The sequence below is a fragment of the Aricia agestis genome, chromosome 17 (genome assembly GCF_905147365.1).
Source record: "Aricia agestis chromosome 17, ilAriAges1.1, whole genome shotgun sequence".
In the NCBI taxonomy this organism is placed as follows: Eukaryota; Metazoa; Arthropoda; class Insecta; order Lepidoptera; family Lycaenidae; genus Aricia; species Aricia agestis.
In genome coordinates, this window is record NC_056422.1 from 1,904,983 (window position 1) to 1,921,137 (window position 16,155).

A 16,155-nucleotide genomic window follows, 5' to 3' on the forward strand; every position below is an offset into this window, starting at 1 on the left:
CGTCGATGGCTGGGCATCTAAAAAGTTCTGCGCCTGATCTCTCATCTGTCGTGTTTGTTTATCCACCTATAACTCAATGGGTGTTATGAGTGCAAAGATATCTTTTCTATTGCACACAAACTTGCACTATAAAAGTGACTCCAACGTTATTTGGCTTGGCTTGGTTTAAATGAAACCGGCTAACAAACAACAGCAATTATTTTGTTTAGTGTTTATCCGGGTCACTGAAATTTCCTATAAAATCCTTATCCACCCGCTCTCCAAGTCCGGTCAGGCATTACCATATTTAGATTGCCTGTAGGTCTTTTTTTAAAACACCCAGTCACCCAGTCGTGTCCGACGGGGATTCCGTCCGATTAATAACTGTTTCTATTTCGATTGCTTTACTTTTGGCGAGTTTTCGTTTCGTTGGATCCACTTTTAATTCTCGTCGTAATCGATGGATATTGGTTCAGTAAACGGCAATATCTGAGGGCGGACGAAGTTGGAATGTCGAGTGAACTTGTACGCAAACAGGGTAGAAGTTCTAGTAAGAACAAACATTGCGGAGTGCTTGGCGCCCAACGCGGGGCTTGGTGCCCAACGTGGGGCTGGGTCGCTGTAATTAGGGACATTTTAATTAACTTTCGCAGTCTGAGCGCCGATTTGAAATCCTATTTGTGTTAATTGAATACGCGAACCGTGTGGGGCTTTGTTTGATATTCGTTAATGCTGCGGATTAGCTGGATGTTTGCCGCTAAATTTATGATTGCCTTTAAATTTAATGCCCGAAATTGGACTCTAACAATACTTTTTAATGGGCTGCGAATTAATTATAATGCTGCTAAAGTAATCTAACAAAATCCATTAACGTTATCGCGTTTAAAATGAAATAATATTTTCGCTTTAATTATAGTGTTCTCGAACGGGAGTTCCAAAAAAAACCGATTTAATTTAATACATTTATTAAAATAGAATTTCAATTATTCTTATAACTTTTAAAACACTTTTCAACAGAACTATTCTGTATAAAAAGACTATATCCTAAATTACAATTATTAGTACCGACCCCGATCGATGTAAGATGTAACTGCCAAAGTGAGTTAACTAACTACCAAAATCAGGTCCCACGGAGTTGGGACCACCACGATGATGCGGCGGCAGCATTTCCAGTATTCCGTCGTCTTTCGCAATTTTATTAAGAAACTGCTTGAGTGGTCTTATCTGTATAGTCTGGGAGGCGGCACCACTTTATGTATGCTTCAAGTTTATTATAGTCAAGAGATGTTTTGACTGCAGCTGACTGATGATGATGATGTCCTTATACTGGTGTTCGGCAAATCTGTGCTAAGTCCGGTTTTCATAGAGAGTGCATATGTAACACGTTAGATCTTTGTTTTCAGTACTAGGTAGCTTTTGAAACAAAATTTTGATTTAATATCATCCTCTACCGTTAATTTTTACAGGAGAAGCTCTTTAAGTGTGAGGTTGCAGACACATTATATTTAATAGCTGTCCCGGCAAACGTTGTTTTGCCATATAACGTATTTCGCCCTTATTATTTTATTGAAGTGACTAAATAAGTAACATACTTATATAGTATAAATAAGTAACATATACCATGGCAACGTCCATCTCTATCCCGTTGCACAAACAATGGTCGCCGTCAGTCTCGAGTTGTGATAATTTACTATTATTTATTCAACAAATGCACTTATCATTATAAAAAGTAGATGTTGTCCGATTCTCAACCCTAGCTGAATTCACGAATTCACGAAAATCTGTCGAGCCGTTTCAGAGGAGTTCAACCACGCACCCCGTGGCACGAGAATTTTATATATTAGATTGAGTGTAAATATGTATTTTATTTTAAAACAAACTCTATCTAAGCTACGTTTATGTACACTTTTAATATTCATTCAATGTGGGTCTTGAATAAACTATTCGAATATAAAATATTCGGTTTTCGGTTAGCGTTGCGGAGTCGCAAAAGTCACGTTTAGCAAATAAAGTTAGGCCAAAGCGGCGAGGGCTGTTTAAAATAAAATATAATAACGTCCCATAGCTAATCTGCGAACAACAAAGCCTGATACGAATTCATGATATGGCATCAGGGTTGCCGCTGGCTAGTTAAATTTTATTACGTTCGTGATATTCTGCAGTAACATTGTAGCTGTAATAATATAAAACGTGTAGGTATTATAAAAGCAAAACAAGTAAGTATTAAATATGTAGATATTTTGTAACCAGATATTTAATTCAACGTGAAAACTAGATTTTTGGTTCGGTCGAAATAATGATTCGTAAGTTATCGATTGAATAACAAATTAATTAACGATAAGTTTTAAAATATAATCTCGCACCTGGTACTAGGAACTCTTCTCGATCTCATGTCTTTTTTCCTATAAGTCTCAGGGTGACCACTCCTAAGCCAAGAACGATGGTTTAACACCATCGTAAATAAATTAGTATAAACTAGCGACCCGCCCCGGCGTCGCACGGGTATAAAATGTATAGCCACTGAAAAAAATATTAAAATCGATAGCCTATGATCCTTCACGTGGTCTACTTCTTATCTGTGCCCACCACATACCACAAAAATTGCTCCAGTAGTTCGCGAGATAATCCCTTTCAAATAATTTTCCCCGTTTTTTCCACATTCTCCTATAAAACTTCATATAAAATATAGCCTATAACCATTCTCAATAAATGGGCTATCTAACACTGAAAGAATTTTTCAAATAGGACCAGTAGCTCCTGAGATTAGCGCGTTCAAGTTAGCCCTTTCAAATAATTTTCCTCGTTTTTTTCCACATTTTCCTCTATTCCTTTGCTCCTATTAGTCTTAGCGTGATAAAATATAGCCTTCCTCGATAAATGGGCTATCTAACACTGAAAAAATCATCAAAATCAGTTGCGTAGTTTTAAAAATTAAAGGGAACAAAGGGACATGAGGGAAAAAATGCGACTTTATTTTATAATATGTATAGATATAGATTGATCTCTCAAGACGGTTACTAAGAAACTAGAAACATACCAATTCATTTATGACGACTCGAAACGATCTAATTGCTAAGGTGTACGCCGCTCGTGTAATCATTTCCAAAATCTTTCTTTCGTGTCTTTAATTTTTTTGCACAGTCGCTCTGTGTCAACCCTACCGCCTAGTTGGGGCGAACAATGACATTCATATAATATGAAAATATTATTAACTTGTCGGTGTCAGCGGCGCCTCAAGTGTTGGTGAGATTCCGAACACATACAGATTGTGCGATTGCGCATGCGCCATTTTATTTCAGTAACGAACGGTTAGGGAGCTACGTCTTAAATAATTTCGAGTAAACCAGAAGTTGAGTAGCATTTTAAATTGATGTTTTTAACTTGAAGTTACTTATATTCTGTTTTATTAACATAACAACAACAATTATAGTTCTTACATATCCTACCATAACTACTTGTACCTATTCTGTGCCATAACAATGGTATGCGAATGTCAAATGTTTACAGCCGTTTTTCCTCTTTATTCAAAAGCATAAAGAGAACCGGTGGTAGGCACCGGTCCAGACCGTCGTTCAGAGAACATTTGAAAAAAAATATTCTGTTTTTTTTTTTGAGTTTGAGTTTAAAATATAATATAGGTACGTATCTTAGCACCTCCATCGTGGGTATCGCAGACACAATAGATTTTTATTGTTATGCGTTATCTGTTAAACTTTGTAAATAGGTATAATATGTATCTAAGACGTTTGATACATTTTTTTGCAACGCGGGAATGGGAATGGAACCTACGGGCCACGATCTCCGTAAATCAATATCAACGCTCTAAACCACTGAATCAACTAGACGTCAAATGTGCTAGTTTAATGTTCGGGATAGTTCATTTTTTTTAAATTAATTACACATTAACCCTAAAACTAGCGAGAATAATTAACGAGTTTCGGACAGAAGCGCAACAAACGCGACAAATTCGTTAACGAATTGTTAACGAGCAAAGGCCAAACGGGGCTAGTGCATCATCTCTGCAGTTTTCTGCAGTCTAATTACCTGTCCTTTGAGCTGGACGAGGGTCCTATAATTGGATCAATTACCTCCCAGATAATTTCATATCGAGGCCAGTGGAAAAATATCCGATGTCAGGACTTTTGCAGGGTTATTAGTTATTACTATAGGTGGAAAACGTTACAATAAAAAGAACGAAGTACCATCGAGGGAATTGATTGCTAGGCAGTTGAAAGACCAACCTCATTTGGTCGGATCATGTCAATTTAATGTTAATAGTGATCTGTCGGCTGGGTTTGACGCAACGCGACCAAATTACGTAGGTATCTGCCTAGGAATCATATTATTATCTTCTCTGATAGTAAATATTATTTTATGTTGTTAACTTGTTATAGATTTATCTGTGATCAACTGCGCCAGTAGGAGGATATTAAGGATGAAGCCAAATGAGCGTAATTTGTGAGTTGTTAGTCGCAGAATTTCGGTCCGGCAGAATTCTGCTGCATTCTGTTTGATTCACACGAGTGTAATTTTGTGAGTCATGATTTGTATGAAAAGATATTTACACGGCAGAAATTCTGCGACTCACGACTCAGAATTTACGCTTGTTTGGCTTCACCCTTAAGCTCATTTTTTGTACGTATTTATGTTTGTATAATTATTGGGCCTAAATTATGTTTTCGCGAATATTACATTGTCTAGACCTCAATTGGGTCGCAATCAAATCGGGTACGCACCGGATGGCGATTTTTATTAGCGCAATTGGCTGACGTCACGGGTGTAACGCCCCGAGACTCATTCGCAATTGTTCTACCTCTCATTTGAACTCTATGCCCGCGGCATAAGGCTCATAGAAACCCCGAACTCTGAAGGGATTCTGTTCTGTGTTTTATGTTCCAAAAATTTTTATGTGTTCAACGGTCTTGCCTGTTAACCTTATTTCAGTTTTTTTATACATGAGACGTTGCCTACTACTAAGTTTGTACTTGTGTTTGACCACGAGACCTAACTCTCCTATGTTCTTTATCCGGGGCTCTTAAAAAGTATCTCTTTACTAAATTTCATGTTATGAAAATCGGTGAAGCGCTGTACCTACCACAACTTATATATACACTTTCCTATATATACAAATAAAAATGGATTTAAAATTTTGTTGTAGTTAGGGTTCCGTATTTTTAAATGTGTAAAAAGCCGAGAATGGCTGAACCGATTTGACTAATAAAATATCTTGAAATATTCGTAAAAGTCCAGGGAAGAAGTATTTTGAAATTCACCGGGCCATCTAGTATATCATTAAAACTAGAACCAAAAAACAACCTAGAAAATAAAAGAGTAAAATCAGCATTTCTCATCTCGAAAGATTCCAAATCTGGACCGAGCTCCAAAATTCTCAAGAGTTCCGAATACACTTCGTTAGCACAAAAACTTTTCATACATCAAGATAATCTGGGAAGCCTCAGGGGATGAAAAATAACAATCTCCTTTGTGTCACAGAAATGACGTCTTCAAAGGCGTGACGTTTCTGTGCCAGCAGAGAAAGGGCTATTAGTAAATTGGGATGATGAGATCGTCGCGCACAAAGACGCTGCCTCGCCATTCGCCAAATTTCCAACATTCGTTTTGATTGCGTTTAATTATTCAAATGGGACATCGCTCATCGAGGGAGAGAATTGAGATGCTTTACAAAGATGGAGGAAGATAGCGAAGTTAAAGATCATAAATGGGATTTGACACTTGGTACCGCAAGCGCGGCGCCATGTAGATTTTTGGAAGCTAAGTTATGGTGTCTTTCTTTCAAAGCTGTTCCTTTATCGTACTCTTGGCCAAAGACACACGCAGCATCAGAAAAGTTGTACGCTTGTATTGTAAGCCCTTACGAAAGGGAATTCTCTCTCTTCTTATTAGTCTTAGCGTGATAAAATATAGCTTTCCTTAATAAATGGGCTATCTAACACTGAAATAATTTTTTTAATCGGACCAGTAGTTCCTGAGATTAGTGCGTTCAAGTTAGCCCTTTCAAATAATTTTCCCTGTTTTTTCCACATTTTCCTCTATTTCTTCGTTCCTATTAGTCTTAGTGTGAAAAAATATAGCCTATAGCCTTCCTCGATGAATGGGCTATCTAACACTGAAAGAATCATCAAAGTCCGTTGCGTAGTATTAAAGATTAAAGGAAACAAAGGGACATGAGGGAAAAAAGCGACTTTGTTTTATAATATGTATAGATAATGGGAGATTTTATAATATGTGTAGATATATACATGGGAGAGGTATAAAGAGTATATAGGTAAATATTAAATGATCACTGTCTTTGGTGCAGCCATTAGTTTCTGTTTACTTCGAACATTTCAAAATATGTTTGGAATTCGGATTAGAAGGTTAAGCTGTTTGTTCCATACTATCTCTGATCAGATCAATTTAACTGTTCAACGTGATTGCATAACCCATGTTTTAATCAAAACTTTGGAATTTGCTTCATCGACAAGGAATAAAAGTTTTCCCATGACTACATAAATTCTTATTCATGGTCTGTCATGGAAAATTTTCAAGTATTGGCAGCTGATGCGAGTACATGTTGGGTGGTCAATTTTTATGGCATAATCAGATGATGGGCATACTTTTCAACTTGCAACAGACTTGCATAGTTACAATAAAAGAGAGAGTTAACGGAAAAGACACACTGAAAGACACTGAAACTTAAAGATTTTTACCAGTTGGATCTCATGCCTTTAGGTAACACCTCTTCTTCACGCCGCCATAGAAGAATCTTTCTCCGGTACCATGGCACTGACAATATTGCATTGTGTTATGCAAATCGATGAAGCACCACGGATGTAATAGACCGCGAAAACGGGTCCACCACTTTTGGGTCATCATACTTGTTTTGTTTCGTATCACCGCCGGCCGCCGGGCGTGCTTACTGCTCAGTGGCGCGGCGGATCTCGCTGCGCACGCGCGTGTCATGCCGCCGATATGGAGATAAAAGTGCCGGTTACCACGGGCGAGGTGTGCTATGGCTGATGTGTTTATGGCTAAGAGTAGCCAGTGTTTACAGGCTAATTCGGGCCATTTGGTGTGGTTTTAAGGCCAACATTGGCTTGAGTGCTGTGTTTTGGCAAGATTTGGCCTGTTTATTGTGCTAAAGCCAGTGCTTACTGGACTGTTAACTGGCCGTATTGGGCCAATTGGTGTGGTGTTATGGCTAAAATTGGTCTACTCAGTGCAGTGTTTTGGCAAAATTTGGCCTGTTATGCTAAAGTTTGCCTAGTGTCATTGGAAGTGCGGTGCGAGCGAAATGGTCTTGACGGTGTTTTCAATAACATACACAATACACATGTATACAACAATGTGTAAAGTCTGTCTGTTTGTTGACAATTCATGATATACAATCTACGAATAACAATACAATAGAAACGAGAAACTAGAGCACAAACAAGCGCTATCTTTATCTTTATGGAGTAAGAGCCTTATTAATCTATTATTTACTAATATATAATTATTATGAATGCGAAAGTACCTCTGTCTGTCTGTCACGATTAAACCGCTGAACCGAATTTTATGAAAGTAATGGTCAATCTAAGGTACGTTTAACTTCCGGGAAATCAGATAGGGTAGTTTTTATCCCGTAAAATTGTAATTATGTGAAGTAAAAGATTCGATTTGACAGCGAAGGTGTTTTGGGGCCCTCTTGAACGGTCTTGAAGCATTTGTTGCCCCACTTTCGGTTTGTTTACCAGTTATTGTTTCGTTGTTTTGGAAATAACAGTAATCTATACTTATAAAACTCACAGGTGACTGACTGACATGGTGATCTATCAACGCACAGCCCAAACCACTGGACCGATCGGGCTGAAATTTGGCATGCAGGTAGATGATGTGACGTAGGCATCCGCTAAGAAAGGATTTTGATCAATTTTACCTCCAAGGGGTTAAAATAGGGGATGGATGATGGGGATGGATGATGATGGACCACAATTAATTAAAATTCATAATATTATTTCAATTATCCTTGGAGCGAAAAATCTAAATAATAAAATAACAAATAAAAGGATATGGACGAACAGTCCATAGACGGCCCCAATTTTATAATAATAAAAAAAAATAAAAAAAAAATAGGGGATGAATGTTTGTATATAAAAATATTTCTTAACGCGAGCGAAGCCGCGGGCTAAAGCTCGTTGTCACATAAAAATCACTGTTACCTAACATTGCTTGAATAGTCTTTAATAATTCTATAAATCGAAATATTAGTTATAAAAAGATAGATTTTTCACTTTTTTATATTTCTGCATTTAATATTGAGTTTGCGCATGGATGGAGTTCTTATTTGAATTTCGTAGAGAAATAGAGGTCAATGACCTATTATGGCTATACAAGGTTTTGTTCTTGTCTGTCAGCGGCTTTTAAAGATTATCCCACAAAGGTCAAAGACTTAGGGCCTGTTTCACCACTTCCTGATAAAGTGCCGGATAGGCTATCCACAACTTTTTCAACAGATTCTCCATACTTTATCTGTCGACTTAAGTGGTGGGTAGCCTATTCGGCACTTATCAGGAAGTTGTAAAACAGTCCCTAAACAATGTAAGTATAAGTTGTTATGGGTACGCAGTGTGGATCTTTTTATTAGTGAGGGAGTAACGACCGCTCTCAGAGACATTTGATCTTAATTTAACTTTGTATTATGAAGAGTTTCACAGAAAATATACTTATGGAGTTTATGTCAAAATCTTCATTACTTAAATCAAAGCTAAGTAATATTGTAATCTCTTTAAGCTGTAAGTCTTTAAGTATAAACTTGTTTCTATAATATGATTTGATGGTAAAAAGTACCAATTGGTATGTATTGGTATGGTCCCTTACTGGGTCATTTCTTGGCCTACTTGAGTCTGTCGTAATACCGCAATATAAGTTTTATTCAGTAAAGTAACTCAGTTCTAGGAATAAATTTCGCGTAACACATAATTATACAGTTTTACGCTCATGCACAGTTATATTGGGAACTTAGTACTTATATTACTCAAATTGCAAATAAGATTCCACAGCGAAGTTTACAAAAAATGTATGGGATTTGACATAAAACATCGTAAGCGCCATGTCACTTGGTGATGGCCTCATAAGGCTGTCGCCAGGTGTCGAATCGCACAAATTTAACTTAAGTTTCGAAATTTTTAGTGCATTTGACTGAGCATTGGCAAATTCAAGTTATCTGAAATCTCGCTTATGTGTGCGTGTGCCCCATTCATTCGATTATTTTATAAAGATGGTCTACTGTATACTATTTATATTATAATAAAACTGTCACATAGTTTTTACTTACGTCTGGCTGTGTGTTGTGACTTGTGCGGTTTTGTAAAGGCTTTGTTTGGTTATAACGATAAGAAAACTGTATATGGGACTAATGATTAAACTAGATAAGAGTTATAAACAAGTGCATTATTCTCATTTGCATTTATAATGTTTACAATCATTATTTATTACTGGATGTTGCTAACAACTTCGTGACGTAGAAATTTGTTTAACAAAGAAACTGTAGATTTCCCGAGATAAAATCTGTTCTATGGCTTATTACTAGATTCAAAGTGTCTTCATAAAAATTTTCATCTAATACGCTTCAACCGTTTAAGCGTAAAGAGGTAACAAACATTAATTACAGATATACTTTCAAATTCATAATATTAGTATGGACTTTTTTTAAGTTTTGTTTTATATGTACCTAGTGTCAGATTTTTTAGAACCAATACAAGTCAATAAAATGTATATTACGGCAACTTTGCCGATAGCACATTAAAAGCAAAATTATGGTCTAACTACGTTCGTAAGGCCACACTGCCAATTATATTGGAGTTAGAACCATAATACAAACAATATACAGTAGATTAATTAACTGACTCATCATTGTGAAATCAATCTAATTGGTGAAATATAGTTGAGTGCTTGTTAGTTATTCAAAGGCAAATTCTAACGATTCCCCTTAATTCACAAATGTGAAATCATTGAATGATGAAATCAACAGCACTTTTTGTAAAAACTATTCTATAAAAAATAATGTTAAAATTGATGAACTTGGGATGCGTAATTATCTGAAATAAAACAAATTATTAATTATTATCATTAATAATAGAAACAATCTAAATCGCCATTTTAGATCTGCCGCTTTCTAAATCTATATCAAATGCGCTTATGTATGAGTGCGTCCGATTCAAAAACTACTTGTATGAAAATTTCCGAGGAGCCTCATCATTTGGACTTCATTATTTAGCCAATAGTGTGAAGGTGGTCTACTGTTTGCATTTACACTGTGTTAGAACGTTTGGTATAGCAACGTAGAGCAACAGCCTCTGTGCGCTAGCCTTGATCTCATGACTCACATGCGGACTCCTAACTTGTTTATTTGGTACGATTTTTTACGATAAAACCAACGTTTGCACACCTACAGACTGATAAAAAAATGCAAACACGAATAAAAACATTTGTAGGTGGTGATATAAAATATTAAGACAAAGTATCGAAATATCAATAAAATAATGGAATTCTCGGACAACAGAGTGCAGACTAAACTACGCCTCAACTTATAACGCACAGTGTCACGCACACAAATGCAGCAAAACTACACTTTCCCTTGTCTCGTCTTATACAGTGTGTAACAAAAATAAGTGATAATACTTTAGGGTGTGTACGTGTTCCTTATAGAGAGTTCACTGTGGAAGTAGCAGCTCTGAAAGACGGCTTTTTTTTCACTTTTGAATGGGCAAGGGCCCGACCGAGCGTCACGAGTTTCCCCATACAAAAGTGAAAAAATTTTTGGTCTTTCAGCGCTGCTACTTTCACAGTGAACTCTCTACAAGGAACACGCACAACCATAAAGTATTATCACTTATTTTTGTTACACCCTGTATAATACAAGCTGTGTTACGAACACACATGTAACAAAACTACGCTTAGCATTTGGAGAGCTGTTGCGTGTGTGAGTGTTTTGTTAATGTATGTACAGCGTAGCTATTACCTACACACTATCTACATAGGCGTACATACAAATTTGGATTCTGTTTTTGACAACACTGCATGTCGTCTTTTTTACCCAAATACGACAGAGCCTACAGGAAGGGTTATGAATTATGATTAACGATTAAACTCTGGTTTGAGTTGATTATCTAATAAGCTAGTCTCTCATTTCTCGATTTGAGAGAAACAAGAAAGAGAAGGCATGATATTTCAGCACGTGCTTAACTTTAACTCGAATAGGTTTGTTAGTTTTATTAGTCTAACCCTGTTGGTTATGTTTTCCCAAACTGTTGCGTATAAAATGATCATTTACTACGCGTGCGCGTAACTTTAATTATTATTGGAGTATAATAGATACCAAACCTCATAGCGTGCGGTTTTCAAGGTGTCTTGCTTTCAAAGCTTTAATGATTTGACCATGGCCACTAACCTGCATTGTATGCCACTGCGACCTCTATTATGTGATGGTCAGGCTTAGGTTGGACCGTATTCCATAGCTAAATCATTCTTCGAATAGTATAAATTATTATTGTTACATTTAATACAGCTTACGGCCGTTCCCAATATTCAATCTATCTCTGGTTTGACATACAACCGATCGCAGCCGTTGAATTGACATAAAATATATGTCTCTAACGTCTAATGTGAGCTATTCCTATCTCTAGTTGGGCAAAACCAGAGATAGATCAAATATTGGGAACGGCCGTGATGCAGTCCGGATCCTGCCAAACAGCAAAGTATCATTCTCTCATGAAATACAAACGTCAGATTTTTGTTTGAAGCTGAACCGCTGGACTGATTTCTAGGAAAGCTATTGAGATTCTGGGTAGTCACATAGTTTTCATTCTGGAAAAATGTACCATCGAAGAAATTAATTTATAGGCAGTTGACGGACATACGTCATTTGGTGGCATTATGGTAATTCAATTTTGTCGTGATCTGTCGGATGGGTTTGAATTTTTTACATAACACAACCAAATTACGTAGGTCGGCAATCTGCCTATGAATCAACTTCTCTGATAGTACAATTCCCACGCGATATAGGTGTAACATCTAGTATTACATAAAATTATAATATGTTTTTTACACTGCAATTAAAACATGCCAAGTTGAATCTTACGTCATGTTAGTGGTTAGCCATGGTATAAATTCGCAAAGGTTGCGAAACGAAACACTTAAATGGTATTTCCTGTGTTATGATTTGTGAATGAACCGTTTTTGTTTAGCCGTCCTACAGTCAAGGCTGTTTGTAACTTGAGTCTTACTATTGAGTGGATGTCCGCTTTCTTTAACAGAGCAGATTTATAAAATACTAGATGAAGAAATCCGTTATCGCGTGGGCACATTTTTCCGGGATAAAAAGTTAATCCATCTCCTTTTCCGGGACTCAAAGTATCTCCATACCAAATATCAGCGAAATCGCTTCACTGGTTTGGGCGTGAAGAGGTAACATACAGACAGACTGACTCACTTTCGCATTATAAGGTTAGAAACAACCTCCTCTTGTTTGGAAGTCAGTTAAAAATAATTTTACCTAATCAGTTAAACTGTTGTCGGCGGGGACGTAGCCCCGCAGAGGGCTTACCCCACTGGTTGGGAACTCCTGTCTAATAGCAGCCTAAAACGGCAAAATTCTAGATAATAAAGCTAGCACCATAAAGTATAAACAAGTATAGTAGTCTCAATAAAGATTTCATTTTAATGGCGGCGTTTCGGTTTGTTTACGAGGTGCTGTGTTCTCAGAGAACTAGTTTTTGTACCGGTACGCGAATATCACCTGAAGTGCGTTTGGAGTTGTTTTACCCCTGATAGGATCTTTATGTTAATGCCATATGGACTATTTTATATAGCCCCGAAAAGTGCAGACTAGCTAACGAGTGACGACGATTTTACGTCGAACTTGTGTACTAGATTTTGCGAAGGTTAGGTAATCCTTGTTTTTCGGTGAAATTGTAGAGTTTTGCAAACTTAAAGTTTAGGGGCGAATTTAAAAAAAAACCTTTAAATTTTAAGCGGGCCTAGCTTATCTGCTAAAATGTTGTTAGTGTGAGAGGTATGTTGGTATTATTCGCTTAAGGCTTAGTTTAAGTTGTAATCCTGAAAGAATATTGAATAGTCATGAGAAGCCTAGAGGAATGTAGTCCCCTGGAAAGGCCACTTAACTTTGGGTCATGACGGATAACTTTGATTGCGAAACATGCCTTATAGCTTGCAGAACTGCGTCGATCACGGCAAGGCCGAATTTATATTTTTTATGAGCATAGGCCACTTTAATTCTTCCGCCCCTATGTACCAACTCTGCCGCCATCCAAGGACGCTGCCGCTATAGGACACTGCCGCCCATAGGCCGTGAGCCATGGCATATTATACTACACGCTGGCATATACATGGATCACGGGCAATAGAAACGAAGTATTCGTTTACTTTGCGTTCGTGATAGATTATACGTTACAACTCACAGGTCAACGTGGAAGGGCCGCTTTAAGGTACAAGAGGGTACAAGTTGGAAGCCGGCTTTATAAAGTTGCAGCAGACGACGTGTCGTCGCGACACATCATTTCTATGTATTTCTATGAATGTGTCGCTAGCTTCGTGTCGCTAGCTGCGCAGGGTATATACAGTGTGTAACAAAAATAAGTGATAATACCTACTTTAGGGTGTGTACGTGTTCCTTGTAGAGAGTTCACTGTGAAAGTAGCAGCGCTTGCCTATATATAGGCTGCATAGAATATACAAATATCCATACTAATATTATAAATGCGAAACTGTGTTTGTTTGTCTGTCCGTCCGTCTGTCTGTCTGTTACCTCTTCACGCCCAAAGCGCGGAACCGATTTGAATGAAATTTGGCGTGGAGATACTTTGAGTCCTGGGAGAGGACATATGGTACTTTTCATCCCAGAAAAATGTACAGTTCCCGCGCGATTAACGAGTTTTGGCGCAACGGAGTTGCGGGCGTCATCTAGTATATATATACAAATATACAATATGTAAACCAGTATTGTCGCGACGACACGTCGTCTGTGGTTGCTTCATGTCGTCCGCTGCCAACCGGCACCTTTATACTAATGTCTAAAGCTGTTCATATATAGTGATGAAGTCAAAGAATCTTTACCAATTTAATAGTCAAATTTTTCATAGTCAAAGAATACTTGCCGTTACCGATAGTTATGAAGAAAAAGGATCCGCTAAAATAAATGCGCCGATTGAAATCGATGGGAATGAATTGAGCTCAACAAAGGGGAGGCGCCGTCGCGCGTCGCTGTGACGGGAATGCCGGAGCTTTTCCAAACAATTGACTTTGGGTTGCGTTTTATTTTGAGACCCTTTGTCGGGACTGGGGTTAGAAATTAATGCTGTGCATAAAATTATAGATTTTGATCGAATGAGTTGAAAACATTGGTGTGTACCACATAGGATTTCGAGTACTGTTATTTGCTTCCGAGTTTATTATTCGTTGTACCTAATTTGCATTGGATAATTTCGATAGCGAAGTTAGAAATCAAATATGTACATTTAATTTGACATAAGGCATCGCAAGTGCCATATAAAATCCCTTATTATTTATTATATTATTTTCTGACTATTCTGTCGCTTATGGAATGCTAATTCAATAAAGGCGAAAGTCGCAAAAATTACATGGATCATCTGGAATTATTGTGTCTGTTTTGTCGCAGCTTGGTCTTCTAGCTTTTGTTGTTAGGGCGCTCCCACACAAAACTGTAAATTCGCATTGCATCGCACCGCAATGTCAATTTTATTATGAGTTTTGTCGCAGATATTTGCCATGCGATGCGAATCGCATGGATCGCAGTTTTGTGTGGGAGCACTTATGGTCACTGTGGGACCTTCTTGCGTGTTGCGTTTTTTCTGGTCACCGTAAGACTGTCGTGACTCGTGACGGCCAGTCGACAGTGCGTAATGCCCATGATTTTGATTCGAAATTATGGGCGGCATTTCACATGGAATATCGGAACGAATTCCAAGGAGACAAAGCGAACGCAACAAAGGGGGCCAAGCCACAAAGAATTAATCAAACATTTTCTTTATTCCCCTCTATTTATATCTCGATATTTCGCCATTTCGACGGCTCGATCGCGAACGATTTGAGTCACGAATGTAGGGAAATGGAAAAATATAATTCACGGTTTTTGTACGTATTTATTTAAAGAAACTTAACTTTGTGTTCGTGCCTAAATGGATAAAGATGGCGGAAACTATTTTTATAACTTGTGTTAGATTAATTAGATTCTTTGGTTAGCTGATTATGTGTAACGAATAATGATGTAAATCAAATTGCATTTCATGAGTCTTTTATGAATATTCCATTCAGCAATCAGATTATTTGGCACGCTCGCATCGCCAACTTTTTTCACATAAAATTTTCACAGGCCGCTTTCATAATACTTATGTCTATCAATCAGATGTGGAACCAGCTTTTACTTTTGCTCAAGGTCGTCTCGTGTTCACGGTAAAATGAACCTTGTTCAAACGTGACTGCTGCTATAATTGCATGTGAAACTCCGAGCTACTTTTGATCAATGGTGAGATTTGATAACGATTCGTCGAGTGCAAGTTTTACATAACAAAGATTGGGTTCCATTATAACTTTAAATAGATTTTTTGATTAGAAGTCTAATGGTGATACATTCGCGTTTCAATCGCAAAATAATTATTGATAATATCTAGAGGCTTTTATCGGGGATTCATTTAATTTTCTATTTAAGGAATTTGTTCCTACCAGTTCATTTTATGGCATTCGTTGAGTGGCAACTAACCATCCTAAGAGTCACACAATTACTATAAGCTTAGTAATTTTTGATAGCTAAATAACTTAACCCATCTTAAAGATATATAAGGGATACTTTATATGTAGTTTCCATCCTTTCTCGTATTATGAAAGATAAGGCTATTTTAACACGGGATTAAGAGGAAACTCTAACACTGTTTTTCCATACAAAGTATTCCCCAATTTACTCCCTGGACAATGCGTCTAGACAAATGATTTTTTATACAATATTGGGATCTGTTAAAGCTATGCATTTACCATTTACGTTAGATTTTTTCTAAATTTACTTATAAATAAAAAAAATATGACCCTTCAAAAATCGCAAAACATGAACATCCGGTACCCCGCCAATCCACCGACCATTAAACAAATTTGAAAGATCTAGAT

General features: G+C 37.3%; 1 protein-coding gene across 2 annotated transcripts in view; it reads left to right on the forward strand.

The window, feature by feature from the left end:
* Window positions 1–16,155, forward strand: part of LOC121735320 (atypical protein kinase C) — a 227,865-nt gene that overhangs the window by 4,855 nt on the left and 206,855 nt on the right. The window contains exon 1 of one of the 2 annotated variants that reach the window (XM_042126104.1): window positions 6,921–6,984. The exons of the other annotated variant lie outside the window; for it this stretch is intronic. Coding sequence (XP_041982038.1) covers window positions 6,952–6,984 — 33 coding nt within the window. The 5' untranslated portion in view covers window positions 6,921–6,951. Of the gene's footprint in view, window positions 1–6,920; window positions 6,985–16,155 lie in introns of those variants that run through there. 2 annotated transcript variants of the gene reach the window in all.